The sequence below is a fragment of the Hippoglossus hippoglossus genome, chromosome 8 (assembly GCF_009819705.1).
Source record: "Hippoglossus hippoglossus isolate fHipHip1 chromosome 8, fHipHip1.pri, whole genome shotgun sequence".
NCBI classification, from domain to species: domain Eukaryota; kingdom Metazoa; phylum Chordata; class Actinopteri; order Pleuronectiformes; family Pleuronectidae; genus Hippoglossus; species Hippoglossus hippoglossus.
Genome location: NC_047158.1, coordinates 20,011,804 through 20,034,907, shown reverse-complemented (window position 1 = coordinate 20,034,907; position 23,104 = coordinate 20,011,804). Strand labels below are relative to the sequence as shown.

Below are 23,104 nucleotides of genomic sequence, written 5' to 3'. Positions count from 1 at the left end.
AACAAAAATATCTTTGAATAATGAAAAAAACTTTCCAGTCAATATGGCAAAATAGCTCGGGTGTGGCTGATGAAGTTGGCTCCTTATAAAACTGAGATTTAATTAAGTAACTTTCAGAGTTTGCTGTGTGGGGAGAAAAAGGACTGCCAGGCTGGATTTGTTCTACTGCGTCTCCCAGTGTAGGAGCCCAGTGGGAAGACTCATATACCCGCGTGCATGTGTGGGTGTACTATTGGTTTTGAGCTCGTACAGAGTCGAGACAATTTCATTTAAAGCTCCCATTTGCTCTGCAAAGTCTTAACATGTTTGTCTGAGGCACAAAAACACAGAGGAGGAAAACAGAACAACGTGTGTCGCATCATAAAACGTAAACTCAGCCGAGTAAAGAGCAACATCTATCTCAAGTGAAACGAGCTGAATCTGGTCTCTAACGATATATAAACGTAAAAATAGAACTAATGTTCCAATTTTCATCTCCTCTATGTGAATCTCCTCTGATAAAAACACTGCCTGAATGTGAAATTTCCTCAAGTGTCTCCTACAGGGTAATTGCATTGAACCTCGCACAGTTCCTTGTCTCAAATGCATGCAACAGGAACACTTGTACAGAAGGAAAAACTCCTTCTGGCAGCTAATTGTCTCTTACCTTGTGTGGTGTGTCCCTGCCCGAGCCCATGACCCACAACCTCCACACTGAACCTCTGTAGCGCCTGCAGAAGCCTGGGTTTGGCACACAGATCCACCTCGTAGTCTCGTCGACCACCCAAAAGCACTTGCAGCACCCCCAGGGCTCGCTCGGCCAGGGGGGGCTCCCTGGTGCACAGCATGTCCTGTGCTCATACAAACACACAATCAAACACAAAGACACGCTAGATATAAAAGTGTGTTCATTTAAATGTGACCAGGTTGTTGAAAGAAAAGGTTTTGGGGGGGGGTGTTTCTCACCAGAAGGGTCAGAACGACAGTCGGGTACTTCAGAGTCAGAAGCTCCACGGTTTCTATGTCTGGCTTCTGTTCCGGCCTTTCTCCTGCATCACCTTCTTCATCTGCCTAAACCCAGCAATGAATTCCAACCGGCTGTTCATCAGTTCAGAAGAAAGTATAAAACATAGTCCTAAACACTATATGCAACACAAATGAACTAGTGAAACTCAAAGTTCTGTCTGAGGGCGAAGTGGAACGACTGCCCCCTCACCATGGACGTCCTTGCATCCGCCTGCTGTGTTTGCTTGGTCAACCAAAGTTCCAGGACCAAGGCCCCAAATTTCTCGGCGAGCTCCGGATAGCGACAGATGAAGTGGAGGAGTGCAGGATGGTGAATGTAGAGGGATGAGAAGCTTTGGCACGACGACAGCGCCTTGCTGATGCAGTTCAAAGGAGCCTTTGAGTAGGTTGATGAAGACAGATGGAAAAGTTCTTTATTTCAGATGAGCCCACACACACACACACACACACACACACACACACACACACACACACACACACACACACACACAGACACACACACACACACACACACACACACACACACACACATTTCTTTCACAACCCCAATGTAAGACTGCATTCTCCGTAGCTGTGAAAAAGATCGATAGTCATCTGCATCACAATTTACTCTGCATCAAAAGATGAATATGAGCCGTCTGGGTTTGATTCTCAGTGTAGCGTGGCCTCTAGTCCCAGCACAGGCTGTTCTCATCATCAGTGGTGAACACCTTCATCTTCATCTTCAACTCGTTTAAAAACAAAATACGTGAGGCTGTGACTTCGGTAAGCGTGAAAGATAAGGGATGAATAGTAAAACAGCTAAAAATACTGTTAATCAATGCAAATTTATTGATCCTTGAGGCATCAGAATCTCTAAAATGCACATGCAGGTGGCAAGGTTTACTGAAAAGCATAGAAATCAGTTCAAACTTTTTCTAAACTGTACTTTGATACTGCACCATTTTACACAAGTTATGTGTTCTGTTTACTGAGCTGATCAGTTACCCTGTCAAGGCTGGGGCTCTTGTCCTGTGTCACTGCCAGCAGGTAGAGGGCAGAGCGGAGCACCGAGCGAGGCAGGACGCAGCCGCCCTGCTCCTGCACCGAGTGTAACAGCCACAACACGCTGGAGAACACTGTCTGGTCTGGGAGGAGCCTGACACACACACGCACCCACGACACACACACACACACACACAGACAGACACACAAGAATGATGACACTAACCTATTTCAAACACTCATACGTGTGGCCAAACATTTACATATGAATGTACACAACCACACAGACATAGAATATACTTGAATGTCAAACAAGCATCAGTCGACACGTCGGGTGTGTGGGTGATAATGTGGACAAATATACAAACTCTGTGTGCAAAGCAAAGAGCTACAGGTGCGTGGTGATGTCACAAACCTCATATGCCCTTTCTCACGCAAAATGGCACACATACACAAACACAGTGAGTTGGAATGTGTACCATCGCACAGACACGCCACCAGAAAATCACCACACTGATGCTGCTTCGACTTTCATGAGCCCAGTCTCGTTATTTTAATAGCCACACCTCGTATGCACAGATCTTATCCCAGACCACACGTCGGCTACACACTCAGTCCTTTGACACTTTAAATCTCCGGCCACGGCTGCCATTAATCTTGATGAGACCACATAGTGGCAGGGAGAGACTTTCATCACCTCCCAAAAGGTTAATGCAAAGCCGAGGTTCCACTGAAGGACAGATTCAACTTTCCAAAGAAGCTGATGTATCTCCGAGGTCATAAAATATGTACTTAAGAAAACCCTCACAGGGCCGTGGCGGTGCTGCTAGAGTAGGGAGAGAACTACAGCCACATGCAAAACCAACTAGTTTCCTGGTAGAGCCAAGTGATATGAGAATAATTAGATGCTGTAATATGTCACTACAGCGATTCTCTCATACGCACTGTGGACAATTTTTTAACATCCAGTCATTACGGTCCTGTGGCATACAGAAACGATATGGGAGAATTAATTCAGTACAGCTGAAAGCCTACCTGTCTCCCTGCTGCAAGGCAAGGTGCAGCATGATCACCACACAGTACTGAGTGGCCCTTGGCCCTTTGTGTTCAGACAGCTGGAGTCCTGGGGCCTCGCACAGCAGAGAGGGCCAGTCTGCCAGACGCCAACACACAGAGGGAAGGTTGTACAGCAGAAGATTCTCCACCTCCTCAACATCTGGTGGAGTGAGCAAAGAAATTCAGAAACGGTAAAGAACTGAGTTTAATCGACACTAGTAAAGATAGGGAAAGTGAGCATAGAGAATCTGGAGGAAGGAGAGAGATGAATGATATAAAGTAAAACACAGCACAAGAGTCCCTGAGACCTCATTTAAAAAGGACTATTACTCATCAATGAGTTTACGACTAAAGCCAAGCCAAAGCCGTGGTTTATGAAAAAATCATCTGGGGGAAAAAGTACACTGATTTCACACTATTCCAGTTATCTATATTATATCCAAACATAAAGTCAAAATCCATCATTAACCAAGCTATGACTGTCGTGGACGCTTCAATTAAATTGGAATATTCTGAGCAAAAAACTGAATATACTCTAGCAAAGTTAGAAGAACATTTCTTTTTTCTTTTTTTCTTAGTAAATGAGGTCCCTGAAGAATAGGAAGACAAGATGAAGAAAGCACGTGGAGTGATTTGAAGAAAACAGTAAGAAGGGACGTGAAGCTGCGAGGGATAGATGAAGGAGGGACGATGATGAGGAGGGCTTCGACGTCTTCAAGGACGGGAGGACTGAACGACTGGGAGAGGGGGCAAAATACAATTATGTGAATAATACGACATAAGATGGGAAGAGAAAAAAAGAGAGAGAGAAACTGAATTCAGATTTTGTTTTGTTCGACGACTAAAAGAGATCTGCATCTGATATCCATGACGTCGCCTCCATCGCTGGGTGGTCTTTCAGGAGGTGACGAGCGAGTGAGGGGAGTGAGGGAAGCAGAGAAGAATGTGAGATGCAATTCAGATCGAATTGAGAGAGAAACAGGGAAAATGGTGCTGTGCAGTGAAGTCTCTTGCAGGAAAAGACAGAGATGGTAAGAAGGAAGGATACAAATGTAGTGTACAGTAAGAGGGAATCGAAGGAAAGCTGGGCTGCAGCACTGAAAGGAGTGACACAAAGAGAAGAGTCACTGATGCATCACTACACACTGGCTGTAAAGCCAAAGCATGGTCTGTGGGGAGTGAGACTTCTAATCAGCCAGTGAGGAAAACACAGTAAAGAAGGTAATTGGAGTTCAAGAAAAAGAGAGAAAGCGGACGGGAGATAAATATAGACAAGAATCAAACTGGGAGATGGCCGCCTGGCCGGCTGCAGATTGATGGCAAGACAGAGCACAGAGGTCTGGAGCTCCACTGTGGAGGAATAGTAAGAAATAAATGGCACTGAATAGAAATCAAGGGACCTTCTAGGATGACAAAGTGGGGACTAAGAGAACGTGAGGGGGGAAATAACAAATGGGAGGAGAGGAGAGGAGAGGAGAGGAGAGGAGAGGAGAGGAGAAGAGAGGAGAGGAGAAGAGAGGAGAGGAGAAGAGAGGAGAGGAGAGGAGAGGAGAGGAGAGGAGAGGAGAGGAGAGGCATTTTCTTTAATATTCCTAGAGCTGTTACGGGCTGCAATTACAGACTATGAAAGACAAAAGGCACCGTTAAATGAATCACAACAATTAATCAGCAAAACAAGACATATTAACAAAACACAGAATCCAAACACTGACATAGAGGCTGTGGGTTGGCATAGCGACCTGCCGCTGTCCATGATGACGTACAGGATTGTGGCTGAGCGTCGCTTCGTGACCAGCCTGAACTACCTACTTCTTCTGTGGTTTTAAATGCAACCTCCACAAGTGTGACGTGAAAACCTCCGGTGCACTGAGAATAGACTTTTATAGGTGACTTCAAACCAAAGTATTTTTATTTCTTGAAAAACATTTCTGGAGGGGATCTTTAGGCTATTAATAAGATATGATTTAAACTTCTGACCGGATATTCTTTCCACAAAACTATTCAACCTTGATAATAATCAGCAGTTTCCCCACCACAGCCGCCTCAGGTTAGTGGTAGCGTCACACAAAACTGACAGGAACAACAGGGTTTTCACTGGTGCTGCACGTAGCTCTGTGTGCGGTGCAAGAGTGTGTGTGTGTGCATATTTGCATACCAGACTGGTAAGAGCCAGAAGCAGGGTCTGACTGGGAAAGTAGACACATACTGAGTTTCTGTAGAAAACCACAGCATGATGCATTCAGATCTGGGTTCCTGCGAGACGGAGAAAATAAACATGAATACAAAGAAAAGACAGACGGATGTGAGCAGGAACACTGAAATAAAGAATAAATGAGGACACCTGAGACAAATACGACACACATCCTCCACAATTCACGGCCAACAGAGTGAAAAAATAACTATGAGACACAGGATAAGCCCACGACTTAGACCTTTCAAATATGAAACACAGACACGTCACAGTTCAGTGTCATTACAGCTCAAGAGCAGAGGGGCCTAAAGCCTCCAGAGGCAGCCGCACTTCTGACCACACTAACACACACAAAAGGACAAACAGACACACTAACACAATGCACCCACAAAAGCACATTTGCTCACATACACCTAACAGTGAAATCTAAATACACGCATTAAAAAGAAATGGAGGCTTTGAAGCTGCAGATCTGTCGCTGTGAGACGAGGCTCAGTGCTGAGGAGACGGCTTATTGACAGATGCCAGAGTTGTGTTATCTGTCTCAATGTGCTGCGACAGAGAAGGATGAAAAGAACCTAGCTCTCACAGTGGTTTAACTCACACACACACACATTTTTTACACAACAGCGCTTTGTTAATTGCCGTGTAGGGGTACGTCTGAGTACGTGTGTGTCCCTCGAGGTTATCCTGTTACAGTTACCTGTTTCCCGCACAGAGCAGGCCTTTGTGTTCAAGAGCCAGCCTGAAGAAACCAGAGGATGCTGCAGGGAAGAGGAGGAGAAGAGCAGAATAAAGCGAGGGGAGTGGGGGGGATACGGAAGAGGAGAAAGTTAGATAAAAATGTTATTTATGTAACACAATGTTTGAAACTCCTTCACAATAGAAAGGAAACAAAAACACGACAAAAAAATGCACCTATTGTAAATCAAATTCTGCGACGAAATACCTGAATGTTAGGAAAAGGCAAACAACTCTTCAGTCTAAGGACAAAAAACAGCTTGGGTTCGACGACTCAGTGATTTTAAATGTAGAGGAAGAACTTGCCTCTACTGAGAGATCAGCCTCATGATTTAGTCTCAGACCGTGACCCCCTAGAACGTCACATTTTGATTTCACACGGGTTTTAATGCCTCTCCCGACACACATTCATTCTAAAAATAGACTAAAACATCAAAGAAAAAAAGCTCATCATATACATCAGAGATAATGGGACATCCTGTTTTAACTCAATGGGGAAAAACCATGTCATAAAACTGTATTTAATGACTGTGTTTAATGTCTTTTAGTGCTGTAGTGAGAGTGACTGAAAATGAAAGAGCGAGGAAGAGAGAGCGAGATAGAGAGAGAGCGAGGAAGAGAGAGAGAGAGAGAGAGAGAGAGAGAGAGAGAGAGAGAGAGAGAGTGTGTGCTTTTTAATCTCATTAAGCTACTAGCTCACTTTCTTCTGGAGCGATGCCAAGTCGCTGCTCAGTCATATCTGCAGAACACTGTTTTAGCGCTCGCAGCACAAATATAAAGCTTATGTTTCTTTTTAATGCCACTGCACTTCTCGTCTAAACGCCCCAGGCAACAAGTTCCCCGTCAATAATTCAGGCTCATCGACTCAACTGCCAGTTTTTTAGAGAGAATTGCTCAGTTTCTCCTTTGCAGCGATGTTACATTTAATCTGATTATTACCTTTGATGAGAGCACGATCAACTGTTGCTGTTTTGGAATAACTTTAAATTGCACAAAATATGGATTTTACTTTTGTGAACACTAGCGAGCAATAGAAACAGAACGGTTCAGTGGTTCAGTGGAGAACATTATGAGATAATGAAACAAATGAAATTTACTTCTTGTTTTTGCACGATTACATTGGAACTGAAATTGCTTGGGGGTTTTTCATTATTTAGTTTAGTTAGACATTTTAAATAAAACAAATTGCTGTAAGCAACATGTTGAACTGAAAACATAAATCTTGTTTAGATGGACAGTGTGTTTGAAGCCAGCAGTAACAAGACTGAAAGTGGGGCTGCGTAGGCTGCTACTGTGCCAGTCATCTCAGATACTGTTATGATGAATCTCACCACAGTTTAACATAACTTTGTATGTGTGATACTAGATTTAAATCAAATCATGGAATTCAGCGTTTCTCACTCACCAAGCTTATTTGCAAAGTCAGGCATGAGGGGCGGGAGGAGGGTGAACTGGGAGGACAGGATGGAGTAGAAGTACTGCAGTATCTGAGCGTTGGGTGCGCGCTCGTACATCCTCTACACACACACACACACACACACACACACACACACACACACACACACACACACACACACACACACACACACATCAAATCATAGACAAATGACCAGGACTTCAACTGTAAACTAAAAATGTTCTTGTCTGATAGATTTTTTGGCTGGAACAGAACCAAATTTAGAAAAGTATCATATTAAATAAACAATTAGTTTGCACTACATCAGACTCAATGATTGATGGATCAAACGTCCCCGTGTACACAAAGCTAATGAGAGCAGAGTCTGTGTGGCTGTGTTTATTAATACAGTCATTTAGAGTAACAGCTGGACAGAGTGCGATAATCACTGTGACCTATTTCTCAGAAAGGAGAGGGGGGGGGGGGTTTCCAGTATACATTTCTCATGTGTCTGGCTACGTGTGTGTGTGTGAAGTTTAAGGTGAGATGATGAGTTGGACGTGTGCATGTGTGAGTGTCAGACTCTCACGGTGACGGTGGGAATCCAGATGGAGTCACAGCAGTGAAGCAGACAGCGACACAGAGACTCCAGTGAATCCTGAGTGGGGCCTTGTCTTGATGGAGCAGTGAAGGTGTTCTCCTTCAGAACAGGGTCTGAGGCACACTCCTCAGCCAACCTTGGATACACACACACACACACACACACACACACACACACACACACACACACACACACACACACACACACACACACACACACACACACAGGTATAAATTCAATGTCTTAACTAGGGCAGTGTCTATTCTAAACCTGCCTGATAGAATGGGCTGTCTTCTTGGTAAAGACCGGCTGCTGGACCACAGAACCCTGAAGCCACGCCCCCTGCTGCAGCACAGAGAGCTGTTCACCTTTTTATTTAAAGTCGAGATTAACAACGCCACTCAGGTGTATGAGTCCAAGCTGCAACTAACTACAGAGCGCTGGTCACCAGTTAATTCAACTAATGTTAATATTGAACATATCACATATCACGAGTGTGTGTTTTGATATGACAAAATAAATCTTTAAATCATACGCTTTACAACTTCAATCAACAAAGTTCTACTTTAATAATCACTGAACAATGAAAAGACTGAACACTGAGTAGATCAGTTTTTTTGTTCCTGAACTCCTTCCTGTTTAACTCCTTGAACTTGAATGTGACTTGACAGCGCGCTGACCTGCATGCGGCCTGAAAACAAACCAGGGCCTGGAGCAGAAATCCCTCAGACCTGGAAGCCTGGCTGCTGAGGCTTGACCTCCTCACAATCCCCTGGAGAACAGCAGAGAGAGAGAGAGACGGGAATGAAACAGAACAGGGTGAGAGAAGAGAGCAGAAGTGAGACGAGACACGAGCAAATATGATTACATCACCGAGGAAATTATCATTTCATCAAAGCATATCATCCAAAAGATTTCCTCCAGGAAACCATTGAAGATTTATCTAAAACAACAACATTTCTTTCTTGAGACCAAGAACCAAGAAACACTGAAATCTACAGTAAATATCTGCCTGTTGGGTCCAATTAACAGCCAGTGAATCTTAATCTTTAATCTGTATTAGGCCTCATTATAAAGTGAGTGCGATTATAGAGAAGCTCATCTTTTATTTAAAGTTCAAAGATGTCAACCAGGCATATCGTGACAGATACAGAACTTTCCCTGTCACGAATGCAACAGTCTTCCACTTAAGATTTTGACAGGGATCAGAAAAGGACATTCAGTCAAAATATTAAATGTCATTATTAACCACAGGAAACAGTATTTGGAGAGTTTATGCATGAGAGGGGACACCGCCAGTTTACGAATGTTGTGATCTGCTGACTCACAGAGCTTCTCCGCTGAGTAGAGGAAAGTGGGGACAGCTCAGAGAATCTGTCTGTGATGGCCTCCACCAGTCTTCCTACCTCACTGTACTGTACTGGTCGGGCCTGGTGGTTCAGTCTGGAGAGTTCAGAGGGGATTGTTTATAAAGAGGAACAAACAACGCATCATTGCTTGAGTGTCCTTGACAGTATGTGAGTCGGTCGGTGTGTTTGTGTTCACCTGAAGAGGGCGGAGGCAGCGCTGACACCCTGTGTGGCCACCAGCAGGCAGGAGGAGGAGACTCCGGCTGTCACGGCCTCTGAAGCCGCCACGAACCCTGGACCACTGGGGAACAGACGCACGCTCGGCGGCTGCCTGTTCACAGACACAGATAGACACACTTTAAAAAATGACATTAATTCAGAGATAAATAAGTCGATTGTTGCTGTAGCCCAGCAGCAAAGAAGAATAGATCCTCGACAAGACAGAGAAAAACAGTGATAAATTCTTCAAGAGCCAGTATATATGTAAAGGTAAATAGTGTTGTACTGTAATGATGAGTCTTTGGCAAAAGTACAAAGACAGGGAGCAAACATTTAGAGATTTTAGCTGATAAATGTTTTCCACATGGTCGACAAAAAGCAGACAGGCTGTTCTTTTGCCTGATACCTGCCAGTGTTTGGCTTGATGTGCCAATACCAACAGGGACTGTTTGCTGAGTCCTGTTGAAGCCTCTGTCTCACTCACCTACAGAGAGACAGACACTCACTTTCTCTCTCTCACTGCAGGTTCACACAATAAACAAATAGTGCTGACCTATTGGCGTTACAAAGATCACCAGTTTATGTCTCTGGTCCATGACGCAGCGCTACAACATCTGTTGTGCGGTTGTTGTGCTGACTGGCTCGCTGTTGCCACAACACGAGTCGCATACGACATCTTAAATAACACATCCATGCACATAAAGGTGCGCGCACACACACACACACGCTGGTTCAGCACTTTAGGAGCTCTGGTCGAGCCACTTTTTCACTGTTCCACTCAGCGTAAAGGACAAATTTCTCCTCGCCATTTGAAATCTCTTATCCTCTGTATCATTGCCGTGTGACGGGTGGAACATGCCATTAAAATGATGTCAACCTTGCAGAAATATGACAGTGTTTTACTGGCTTGTGATATACTTTCATCTGTGAGCCAGCAGACAGTTAATTCAAATCTAATTAAACTTGTAAGTGCACCATATTTAACATATAACTGTGTGTCAGTGAAGCTGAAGCTGTCCATGCAGTTCGCTTTGTGTATAAAAGAATCATCATCATAAATGTGTGAGGTTTTGTAGATATTATAACAGAGAATGCTGACTGAGTCAATGGTTCACTAAGCACTGCAAAATCAATAGTCTACAGATTAACTCCTTTAACATATGGTGATTATGCCAAGTCAACAACATATCTTTGCAGGGTTCAGTTCAATTTCTTTGCTCACTGACTGAAAATCCTGTTCAAGGGAGCTGCACAGCCAGTGGAGTGGAATCATTGTGGCAGTGTTCCAACAGACCAGCCTCACCTCTCCAGTATCTCAGTCAGGAGCAGCAGACCTTGTTTCTGCACCTCCAGGTTGGACAGCCGCTGAGCCTCCTTCAGACTGCGCACCAGGGATTCAATACCTAACACACACAAACACACCAACACACACACACACTGCGTCAAATACAGTCTAATAATCCACTTTACACACAACCAGACATGCGGCCCCCTCTCCAAACACTCACATTAGTCCGATCTTGCTCAGTGCCAGAGTTATTAGAGTGGCTTGACTACACTAGAGGCTACGGCAATTTCCCATCTCACAATGAGTGACATGCGCATAAATACAAATACACACACAAAGGCAAACCAACACACACAATAGTGCACGTTAAACAAAGTGGCAGTGGTACATGTTTCTCATTATCTGTAACACAACTTCTGCTGTATCTCATAAAGAGAGTGGCTACACAAGATGCACTGTTTCCTGGTGAATTATCTCTGCACTTCAAGTGTGTGAGATCATTTTATTGAAGTTGAAGTGCTGCAGGATTAAAAAACGCCACAGACAGTGGAACCTCAAATACAACATCTAATGCAAAGGTGCAAACCAAACACATAAACCCACATGACACATCTGTGTTCATTACGTTCTGTTGGGAATGATAATCACACTTTGTTATTGTTACGTCTTGTCTCATTTGTTGGATGTATCAGAGGTGTGGCCCAATCAGCAGCGGAGTTTACATGAACCCTGCAGTAATAAAACGTCAGAGCACAACTCTAAAAACTAAATATTGCAGTAAAGTGTGAAACAGGAGCAAATGACTCCACCACCACCTGGAAGGTTTCATAAAATGCAATGTTACTGATTCAGACTTTTCTGTGTGAGCTGTAACACGGCTCATCAGCAATACTTTTCTGAAACATTAACCGATGTACCACCAAACATAAAATTGAAGTTCTATTGGGAGACACACACACACACACACACACACACACACACACACACACACACACACACACACACACACGATGATGACTCATGAGTGTTTTCTTATTCGTCTGAGTTCTCTCACCATAGACAGAGTGGCACTGGGAGAAGAACAGCGGGTCCTCGGTCAGTAACACCAAACAGCTGTAGACTGACCACAGCAGCATCTCACTATTAGTACTGGCCAGACGGTCAAAGAGAAACTCTGTGAGGGAAAGAGAGACGGACAAAAGAGAGAGAGAGTTTAACAGGGATGACAGAGAGAGGCAGCTGTTGGATTTGTATGTCTGTGTGTGCACATCACCAGGTATGTCGGCCTGGATGAAGGGGGCGCTGTACTGACTGGGAGAATGAACCAGCACAGCAGCAATACACTTGGAACTGGTCACCTGCAACATCTCATCCCCACTAAGCAGCAGCTGTAAGACACGTTTAATGGGTTTAATATGAATACACCAATCAACTGAAGACATGATTGCATTTAAACAGTGTGCCAGAGTTTCAGGTTACTGATGACAGACATGAAGTTTGCCAACAGTAAATGGAATCTGCAGATTCGTTTGATTTATTTTATTGCTTAGTTTTTAATGTAGCCCTGTTCTTTGCCTTTGCAACTACAAAACCATTTCATTTCCTTTGCCCACAGTTTATAATAGCTTGTAGTTCTCTGGCAAGACTGATTAACAGTGAATTTATCTGGTGGAATGGATCCTAAATTCAACACGTTAATTATGTTTTAGGACATAACTTAGATTTGGGTGATTATTTACTGATCTACAAAAAAAAGACACTACCCACGTCATGAGCTTCGCTGTAATGTGAGTCGTGACTCAGATAATCTAACTACACGTTGATTTCCCAGACATGAAGAGCAAATATTTGTCCAAAGTAAAACCCTCCTAAATCCCCATTCAAAGGCCCATTAATCCAGGATTTGAACTTCTTGTTATGATTACAGTCAGTGTCAGAATGCAGGTTTTGAGGGGGGGAGCAGGATGTTTAGACAGAGACCTGTTTCAGTATGAGAGGCAAATGGCAGCAGTCAAGAGATTGTTGCTCTTGGTTCTGGCCGAGGATCTGGCTGCTGTCGGTGTGGATGCTTTGGTTCTCATGGCACATGATCTGACTGTCAGTGCAGTTCATCAGAACGGACACAGCCTCTGCCAGCTGCACCAGCAGCCACAGCAGGCCTGAGAGATCAGAAACAAGCAGCAAGAACAGCATGCATGTTCAACCCAGGAAAATCTGAACATGGGTACAAATCCTAACATAGTAAAATAAGGTTTTTCTCACCGACACAACTTCTGATGAGCTGTGGGGAGCCTGCATTGGCCAGGGTCTGCAACAATAGGACACACAACCTGTCTCTGATGGCAACGGGCAACGACTGAGCTGCTGATCCCCTGAACAGTTTGAGCCACACATACAGGACCGAAGCCTTCAGGCCTTCATCTGGATAAAGCAAAGCTGAGCACAAGCTCCCCAGCAAGGACCCTGGTGGACAGAGCGGGGAAACCGAAGCATAAACATCCCATAATAGATAATAAAAAAACTGAGGGTTTATGCAGAATAAAGGAGGAGGAAATCAAATCATGTGATCACACGAGGAAGACCACAGAGGAACAAAGTGCATCTGAGTTTCACCTTAACAAACTTTCACTTGATGTTGCAAACAATTGCAAAGACGTGTGGTGGGAAAGTTTCCATGAAGATGAAAAGATTGAACGCTGGCTATTACGGAGAGAGTACATCCAAATTGCAGGTGGGAAAGAGATTATTTTTTAAATATCTTGGGAGTAGGATAGGAATCTTTTGTCTGAGCACAGCAGGCAGGAGCTATAAACTCTCAGGTACATTGTCTGACAGAGAGAAAGGGATTCAAACTCGTAGAAAAGTAAAAAGAGAGGAAAAACAGGGTGGAAAGAAAGTAACAGAGAGAGAGTGGAACTCATGGAGAGCAAAAGTGAAAGATAAGAAGAGACAGGTAGAGGTAGAATGGCTGAGTAAGTAGAGGAGGGGAAACCCAGAAGACGAGAAGACCGAGAGGGAGGAAAGAGGAGATGGGTGAAAAAGTGACATACAAGTTAAAACTAGAATCACCATCCTGCAGTTTTATGCCTCAGCCAACAAACCTTTGACCACTGAAATCTAATCAGTTCATCTGTGGGTCCAAGTGACCACTGGTCAAAATTTGAAGAAATTCAATAAGGGCTCATCTTCAAGAGGCCACTGGGACTTTGACCGACAAGGATTCTTAAGATAGCGTGCCCAAGGGTTTTTGTGATGTCAGTGACCTTGATATTAATTTGAAGTAAATTAACTTTTGAACGATTTCTGTCAAAAAATAATGACAAAAATACCATAAATACCATAGTGAATGAAAGCAGGGGACATGAGAGCCACATACACAAAATACAGATCAGATTATAGGCCTGTACTGGTCCACTGCAGGAATATGCTGCCGCACAGTAGGGAAGGATAATTTATAACCAGGCTCTTTTAGAAGAAGTATCTTTACACAAGTGAAATAACCCTGAGTGTTCAGATGGTTATTATAAAAATTATTAGATTCATTAGAGGCCACACAAGATGGAACGTGAGCCATGAAGACAGGTGGCTTCGAGAGAAGAGAAGGCAATGACTACATAAGTATAAAGGAGTGACTAAATCAAGAATGTTTATATTGGCAGGCAGCACTGGAGCTGGAAGGAGATGGAGGAACAGAAGACACAGAACCAGAAAGACATGACAGAGTAGGACAGGCGAGCCCAAGCCCAGCTGCCCTGTGAGGCAGATGAAACCCAATGTGAGGCAGGAGAGGCTCCCAGACATGTTTGATTAAACCCAAATATATGAGGCGGCCGAGATGAGAGCCAGGCATACAGAGAGGAGGGAGAGGAGGAAGATAAGACAGAGGAGGGAAATGGAAGGACCGTGTAAAAGTGGGTTAGAAGGATGGGTGGGAAATAGAAGCCTTACTGTTGTTAAGCACCACATTTATATGACACTCACATTCAAACACAGAGAACTGAAACATAAAGATTAAAGAATTTAATGTTCCTTTCTTTGACGGAGAAAATGAACGGTTCTGTTGATTTTCACCCTGCTTGGCAAAACCCCTCCGTCTCTTCTCAGCTTCCAGTGTTTCCCACATAGAACATATATTTATTTGTCCCACCTGAATACATAACACCAAGCCCCAAAACAATTCTCTATGTATTTCTTCTCAATCTCTGCATTAATATATAGTTTAAAAGTACAGAGGGATCTGTTCAAATATATTCCATATATGTTCTTATGAGAGAAAGTAAGTCCTAATCACTTATCTGGTCTTCCTGGCTATATCTCTGTCTGCCTTCCTCTTTCTCTATCTCATTAATGCTTCATCCTGCCTCCCTGCTTCCTCATTGTGTCTGTATCCACTCCTCCGTCAGAACCAGAGGGAGTGGGACACCAGCAAGGCAGAAGCAAGAGAGGGAGGGTTGAAGAGAGAGAGAACGAGAGAATGCAAACAAATGCAGGCAGAGAAAAAGGATGGTGTGAGACCAGCAGAGGGGTTAATCAGTTGGATAGGCAGACAGACAGATAGAGTGAAATGCACAGGGTGCTCTGGGCTCGTGTTGTCATTGCCGTGCTGCTGTCGTTAGTCCAAACAGCCCTTCAGAGACACGCTGAGTGACAGACCACAGACAGGCGCACACCGTCAATAGTGGCAACCCGCATCTCGCATCAGCATCACAACAACCCGCCGCTACCTGCAGCTGCTCAGGGGAAGCATGTAAAAATACATGGGAGGTGGACACACAAAGCATATTGACGTGAGGCCGGCTTATTTGGCATGAGGCTCACAATTACTCTTGCCTGTGAAGAGAGGCACTCAGGCATGGCACAAACACAATACAACACACATAGACGCCTGAAGTAGTGTAATGGTTCAGTGAGTAGACAGACATCAGGCGGTTGCGGCAGAGATCAAATCGGCGAGTTTGCGTGAGAGGGCTGGTGAGGGGCACTGTCGTTCTGCCTCACCACATTGCAGAGTTATACACAGATCTATAGACACACATGTATGTATGTAGTGCGTGTGTGGGGGATTTCAGGGGAATTTCCCACAATGAGCTGCTGTGGCAGTGGGTGTGCGGACAGAATTTTAAGTGTGGGCACAGCACGGTTATCTCCATGCAGCCGGAGTGAAATTGAAAGGTTAGAACAACTCGAGAAATTGAATTGAGAAAGTTCAGTGCAGAGGATATGTAAAATAGAGTTTTGTTACTTCTCATAATTTCACAGTAGCAGAGGGTTTTGGAATCGAGTACAGCCTACAGGAGTGTTCCAACCGTGCAGTGGACTGTTTCTATGCAATTAAGATAAAATTAGCAAAATCTAAATATGCTGTATCGTCACATATTGCTGGATCTCAGCGTCTGAGGTGAACGGACCCTGCAGTACCTTTGATTTGAGGTGTGACAGCTTGATGAGCCATCTGACCTGAGCTGACTTTGTGTCACTACTGGATTTTTTCTGTGGATCATCTGTCCTCCCCTCGGGGCAAATGTATGTGCACAAGGAAGTCAGAGATCTGGGTTTGCTACGGAGCAGTCGGCTAAAAACTGATAAGGTTTACTTGCTAATAGATGATTCATCGAGGCAACTGTAGCTTAACCTGAGTTCATTTTTCAAGAACAGTCTCCCCACTAATAACATCAGCTTCTTCATCCATTACGGAGAAAGTTAACAAGGCAGCGATGTGGATGCTGAAATCATTTGCAGAGTACATCAGCTGAATAAGCTGCATATCAACTACCCTCAGTTATTGATATGAGCTTTAAAAAATTCTAAAACTCACATGAAAACACACTTAGTGTTCTTGTTGTACATCAGATGCTATATGACTGAGACGTGATTGGGTGTCTGCTGCATCGTCTCACCGTACTGAGTCACCAGAATATGGGCCACATTGCGGCCGGCTTCCACCAGGGTCCCCAAGAGGTTGAATGTGGGCTGGAAACCTTTCGGGCTGTGCTGGTCACTTAGCTGGACAAAGAACGCACACATTAAAAATAAAAATACAATAACAACAGATGCACAACGTAAAGGAACTTGTCTGGAGGCAAATGGCACAGACCGATGCTCCTCAGCTATTCAAGCTGTTGGTTTCAGCTGGTTTCTCTCTCTCTGGTTTGTTGTTTGGGTTCAGCTGCTCTTGTGTTATTGTCTTTGTTTGTTACACTTCATCAAACACTCACTCAAACGCAGGATACCCAACTGTTGATTGACATACTTTAGTTTAATATTGTTTAATTTAATGAGTTGAAAGTCCTCTCCTCTTTGTCCTTTGACACTGTAGAGCTTCACACCGCATTAAAGTACAAGATCAATTCGATTCCAGATTCTCTAGATGGATGCAATCAATCAATCTAATCAGTTAATCTTTGAGTCCAAGTGAACATTTGTACCAGATTTGAAAAAAATCCCTCAAGATGTTTCTGAGCTGCTGTGCTCCCAAGACCAAACACATGTCTTGTAAGGTCAGAGCGACCTTGACCTTTAACAAAATACAAAAACTAATACAAATGGGAGCATTTGTGCCACATTTGAAGGAATTCCCCGAAGGCGTTCTTGCGATATTGTGTTGATAAGATTGAGATGGACAGACACACTGACAGATGGAAAACCAGAAAACATAATGCCTCTGGCCACTGGCTCCTGCCGGTAAGGAGGCATAAAAATGTGCTTTCTAGGGTATTCATTATTTCTTGTTTACTATATGTTGACAACAAATCCTGCTGCAACTACTTTAACACTCAACTCCAACACTCCTGTTTATTCTGCAGAGCCACTCACTTATTGAATTCTCTTTGTCAGAGCTCAGAGGACAAAGCTGCTTCTTTTTCCAGCTCTCAGTCATTAAATCTTTGTAGAGTCAATGGAGGGTTCTTTAAATACATTTCCCTTAGAATGGTCTAATTAGGCTCTTTTCGAGTAAAGTAAATGAGACTTGTCTGCACCTGTACTTGGTGCTATACATCTCTGTCATCAGCGCACGCTGTCTGTTTACTAAACAACCCTCGTAGGATGCGTTGCTAGTAACACAGGTGCCGTTAAAATTTGAAGATGTTGAGTGTGATCCCGTGCCTGTATGTGAGGATGATGTCGCTCCGTGTGTCTCACCTGTTTGTCGATCTCATCCAAAACAAAGCGAAATGACACCTCGCTCTGGAGCTCTAAAAGCAGCTGAACCAGCACTGACGCACGCATCACAGACACACACATCAAACAGAAAAACACAGATTAAATACAGCATTCATTAAATACACATCAGAGTTTAACACAGTTTCACACTTCTAGGAAAATCTCTGCAATCTCCTGAAAAGCAACACGACAGTTTGAGGTGCATATTAAATAAAAAAATGATGAGTAATCATCAGTTTTTTTAATTCTTTGTTTCCTTTAAGGATTTGTTAAGTCAATGTTATGACAGTGACACGTGTTATCTTACTGACATGTGTTGCTCTTCACAAATTCTTGGCCTCGTTCTGGTGTCAGTATTCTGTATGCTATCAACAGTTCATATTATTCATTAACATAACCTCTGACGTCATCATCACAAGGACCAGGTCAATCCAGGTAAAACCCCAGATCTCATTAACTGCTTGGGCTACTTCATTGATTCTCAAAAAGCGTCTCCTCACACACATAGGGATATATTCAGAATGCATTATTTATAGGGCTGAAATTAGGTTCACAATATATTATTATATTATCTGTGCATGAATCAAAAGCAGAGTCAGATGTAAAACACTCGACTAACTTCTGCAGCAAAGTGATCCCTCAGGCATTTTAAGACAGCTTCCATGAAATCATTCTGTCATTTGCAGTTACCAAAACGTTTCTGCACTTTAAAAGGCTTAGTTACAGTGAAACAAAATGTCTGTGTGCGACAAACTGCTTGTGTGCTGGGAAGCCGACATAAAGAGAAGATAGAGAAAAATCTGCATACAGCAGCATAGAGAAAAGTAAGTGCTTCAGCTGTGCACGGCGCAGAAATGAAAGAATATCAGCATGAGAAAGGAGGTCAAAGCCTTCAAAAAATTTCATTTTCGATAATGGTACTATGGAGTCAATGCAAAATTACCTTAGTTACCAGCAGCGACCATTATCACAGTCACAAAGGGTGTGTGTGTGTGCAGGTCTCAGAAAACGACCGGGTGCATGTGTGTGCACTTTCAAATTGTCTGCATCTTATATATCATCTGCACAGAGAGTCTGTGCGAGTGAATGGAAGGATATGAGGAATGTCTTCACCTTGCTGAACCTTCTCCAGGGTGCTGACGTCCTCCACGGTGTGAAGCATCCCTGGGGACAGAACAAGAATGACACGCTAGATTTAAGCAGCAGGCTTCACAGACACATTGAAATGTACAGAGGTGCCATTGGAGGTATAATAAGAAAAATGAGGTTAGAATACTGATGAAAAAGGGGCGAGCAGTTTGGGTATGCTAGCTTTAGAGGATGCAAGGTACAGACACTTTAAATGGGGATTTAAGTTGTGGAGCTTTGGGCTCTAACTGATCCTAAAGAGTCCTAAAACTACAGTGTGTATAAAAGCTGTGTGAGAGTCACAGATGTTACATAGTCTGTATGTTGGATTAGATTTAGACAAAGCGAGCTCCCTGCGAGCATGTAAACAAGTATAATGTGTAGTGGGGGGATACGAGGCATATTTTAAATTGGATTACGCTGCAGCTGAGTTCAGAACATCCCACAAGCACTGTAATGGCTCTTTTAATGTCTTGTCATATTTGGCCAGAGTCTTTACAGACAAAGCATTTTACCACATATCCGCTCATTGCACTAATTTGATCAGAAGTAAAATTGTATTGGCCAAACTATTTAATGCAGCAATAACGTAGAGAAATTCATCAAGTGATGGGGAAAGTATCAGCAATGTCCTCTAATGATGCAAAACCATAACAAACGCACTGTGGTATAATCACAGCAGCGGTGGAGAGTATAATGGAATGAGTTCTGTAGCAATTCATTCCCTGCGTAATGGCTTTGTCTAACTGTGCCATCGGCAGAGTATTCAAATGCATACATAACAAGCACAAAGAATAACAGTTAATTTATCCCAAAGGCTTTCACATTATGTTTCAATTGAATTCCCTTCTATTCTATTTCTAGACTTATTTTGGTTTTTATTTGACAGTCGCTGATGTTTTGTGCCAGAGTTCTACAACTTTACTGGAGCTTCTTCAAACATAAGATTATTACTGATAACTTTTATAGAGAAAAGCTTTTAAACACAAACAAAACATGTCCATCTGACTATAATCCACATGAATGATTTGAGTGGGTCGGTTATTATAATAAACTATGGAATGGCAACAAGAGTTCACCTCAGATTTAATGAAGCTGTCATAAAAATAAACAGTTATATTGAAAGTGCGCTACCCAGTAACTAATGAAGGCCCAAACATCGACAGATGCATTGGTTTACTCCTACCATGATAACGCCCATAACATGGAGGAAAACAGTAAATTTCTTTGTTATTTATTGGAGTCTTTTTTCTATTGTTTTGATAAACTAGAATTACATTTACTATTGTGAACAACCCTGTAGCTTACAGCTCAGGTGAAGTGATAAGATCTATCTGTCTATCTCTGACCTGGCAGAACAGCAAGGTTCCAAGAATGAGGTAGAGATCCAAGAAGATCGAAACACAAGTCAAGTGTCCAATGGAGAATCTGTGTTTACTGCGTTCCTGCAGATGCCTCTTGTTTTCTAACTAATAACTGGTGCTCACCCATCAGTGAGGCTGTGAAACACATCACTAACTGGTGCTCACCCATCAGTGAGGCTGTGAAACACATCACTAACTGGTGCTCACCCATCAGTGAGGCTGTGAAACACATCACTAACTGGTGCTCACCCATCAGTGAGGCTGTGAAACACATCACTAACTGGTGCTCACCCATTAGAGAGGCTGTGAAACGCATCAGGACTCTGTGGTCCTGCTGCAGCAGCTCCCTCATGGCCCCTGGAGAACACTTCAGCACCTCAGTGATACCAGACAAGGCAAAGGACTTCCTCACTGACTGGACAACACAGACACACGTAGAGAGAGAGGTTAAATAAAACCTGTACAAACAAGTAACTGGGAGAGGACGTGTTAGTGGATAACATCTTTAGCTTAACATTCACCATCTGGCCAAATGAACATAGTGGAGTGATTCACTTATATGTCAGTAAAACGAGCCGAGCTCTTACTGCCATGTCGTCACTCTCGATCATTTCAAGGACACAGGCCACACAGACCAGCAGCCCCCCGCTCTCTGCAGTCACCAGGCTGCGGCTCCATTTGGGGTCGTGTCTGAAGTGGATCTTGTCATGGACGATTTCCCTGCTCGTCATTTCTGTCCCGTCACCTGAAGGAAGGAAACGGGCACAAAGTGGCTGATCAACACAAAGTGCAACTCACACAGTTGAAAAACAAGCTAGCTAGCTAGCTAGCTACTGTCACAAGTTTACAAGGAAGCAGTTTGTTTGTTAGCTCGCTAATTAGCAGCTGATTAGCAACTTACCTGTCCTGCTCTAGAAAAGTTATGATGACGCCATCACTTACGATATTATAATTTAATTTAGTTAATTTGTTAGATGGATAAATTTATGAAGGAGATTAAAATCACACCAGTGATGCAAAATGGCGCCATTAGCCTTCAATCCCCCTTTTCAATCAAAACTTTATTGAACAATTATGTTTTGACAGAATGTACAAAAAAAAAATGTAAATAGCAAAAGTACTAGAGCACTGATAATATATATAATAAATCATTAGTTTATTAAAATTAATGAATAATAGCAAACAATATCTTGAGGGGTAAGGTAATGATAGATGTACAAACTATATTTTTTTTACACTATTTAAAAGTGATAAAGATGGTACTTTCAGCGAGTCTTTATTCGGTGGACCTCTTCAGATTGAAAGGTTAATTAAAGAGCTAAACTGAATGAGGAGAAATGTGAAGTTGTGTCCAAACCGTCAGGGAAGATTCAGAGAATATGAGACTTTACATGAAGGTTTTACTCATTCTTATTCTAACTCAACTTCTATTTTTATTTTCTCCTCAATGGTTTGTCCTTCCGCTGCGGAGTTCCTTTATTTATGCAGCAGTAAAGTGCAGCAACAGTTCAAGGGTATAGCTCGTTATCTCATATTTCAGCCAAATGTTTATATAATTCACGTCCAAATAACGTATCAGCACCAGTTTATACTCTAATGAACGTCAGTGGTGAATAATAAGCTGTGAGTGTGCGGTGGGATGCATGAGTTTGTTTTGCAGTATCATTTACTGTGAAAGCCACGATTCGGTTATCGCCATGACAACAAAAGCCTCTCGGCAACTGAGAGTCTAATGATACGAGTGTGGGGGCGAGTATCAGCCACTACCAACATGTCAATGTATAATCTCTCTGTGCTTAAAACACAGTTCTGTGCACATCAAAGCTGCACACGACATGAAATGAAGCTCGGTGTGAGTGTGTGTTGCAGTGTGCATGCATGAGTGTGTGCATGAGGCCAATCTCTCATAGTTTTTCAGTGTGTAACATGAGTTGCTCCAGCAAACCTACTGAAGGCGCAGTGCACTATGCGTGTGCAGGAAGTGGTCAAAGCCTTGTTGGGCTGACAGAGAAGAGAGGCAGACCTCTGACAGCAAGGGGGAAGATATTACTTTCTAAAGTCTCCATTTGCACTTGGACAGGAGCTAAATCCGTCAGACTGTGCAGTTTTATTGGCCCCTGAGAGAGAGAGAGAGAGAGAGAGAGAGAGAGGAGAGGAGCCGACAGACAGAGAGAGAGACAGAGAGCCCTCCTCAGAGCTCAGGTGGGAGCCGACGCATATATCTGTCAGCTTTATTTGACAACCATTTCACACAGATAACTCCTCAGGGGCCGGTGCAGCACAGAGAGAAATGGATTCAGCTTCGGTCCGAGCACAAGTGGAGACGACTTAATAAACCGTAACATGCAAACATTTTCCACTCCATTGCTGGCCCACTGATTTTCTGTCATTTCACTTCATATGTCTTAAAGCACCTGAGTGTTTGTCTCCTTATCAGTCTGCTTCACTGTGCACGATATGCATTCACTCACAATACATAATCAATTATTCGGAACACTTCAATATAGATAGACGACAAGGGCAGTTATTAGACACACTAGTTATCTAGTGTGTCTAGTGACACAGATTTCTGACAGTTCAACACCCAACTTTAAAACCTCTAAACCACAGATGTTCAACAC

At 43.2% G+C, this 23,104-nt stretch overlaps 1 protein-coding gene across 5 annotated transcripts in view; it reads right to left on the bottom strand.

The window, feature by feature from the left end:
* Positions 1 to 21,524, bottom strand: part of LOC117766214 (meiosis inhibitor protein 1-like) — a 35,414-nt gene extending 13,890 nt beyond the window's left edge. For 4 of the 5 annotated variants that reach the window (XR_004614682.1, XM_034593046.1, XM_034593049.1 and 1 more), the window contains exons 1-23: positions 21,390 to 21,518; positions 21,071 to 21,233; positions 20,775 to 20,898; positions 19,105 to 19,155; positions 17,971 to 18,044; positions 16,728 to 16,833; positions 13,093 to 13,293; positions 12,811 to 12,989; positions 12,104 to 12,218; positions 11,885 to 12,004; positions 10,846 to 10,945; positions 9,520 to 9,654; positions 9,303 to 9,417; positions 8,655 to 8,746; positions 7,963 to 8,110; positions 7,383 to 7,494; positions 5,940 to 6,000; positions 5,201 to 5,298; positions 3,025 to 3,205; positions 1,993 to 2,143; positions 1,196 to 1,381; positions 946 to 1,050; positions 647 to 830 (exon numbers count right to left, since the gene is read on the bottom strand). Coding sequence is in view for 4 of the 5 variants with exons in the window: in XM_034593046.1 (XP_034448937.1) it covers positions 647 to 830; positions 946 to 1,050; positions 1,196 to 1,381; positions 1,993 to 2,143; positions 3,025 to 3,205; positions 5,201 to 5,298; positions 5,940 to 6,000; positions 7,383 to 7,494; positions 7,963 to 8,110; positions 8,655 to 8,746; positions 9,303 to 9,417; positions 9,520 to 9,654; positions 10,846 to 10,945; positions 11,885 to 12,004; positions 12,104 to 12,218; positions 12,811 to 12,989; positions 13,093 to 13,293; positions 16,728 to 16,833; positions 17,971 to 18,044; positions 19,105 to 19,155; positions 20,775 to 20,898; positions 21,071 to 21,214 (2,782 nt within the window). In the remaining variant the exon portion in view is untranslated. Of the gene's footprint in view, positions 1 to 646; positions 831 to 945; positions 1,051 to 1,195; positions 1,382 to 1,992; positions 2,144 to 3,024; positions 3,206 to 5,200; positions 5,299 to 5,939; positions 6,001 to 7,382; positions 7,495 to 7,962; positions 8,111 to 8,654; positions 8,747 to 9,302; positions 9,418 to 9,519; positions 9,655 to 10,845; positions 10,946 to 11,884; positions 12,005 to 12,103; positions 12,219 to 12,810; positions 12,990 to 13,092; positions 13,294 to 16,727; positions 16,834 to 17,970; positions 18,045 to 19,104; positions 19,156 to 20,774; positions 20,899 to 21,070; positions 21,234 to 21,384 lie in introns of all 5 variants that reach the window. The other variant, XM_034593047.1, reaches the window with a different exon arrangement.
* Positions 21,525 to 23,104: the final 1,580 nt, after the last annotated feature.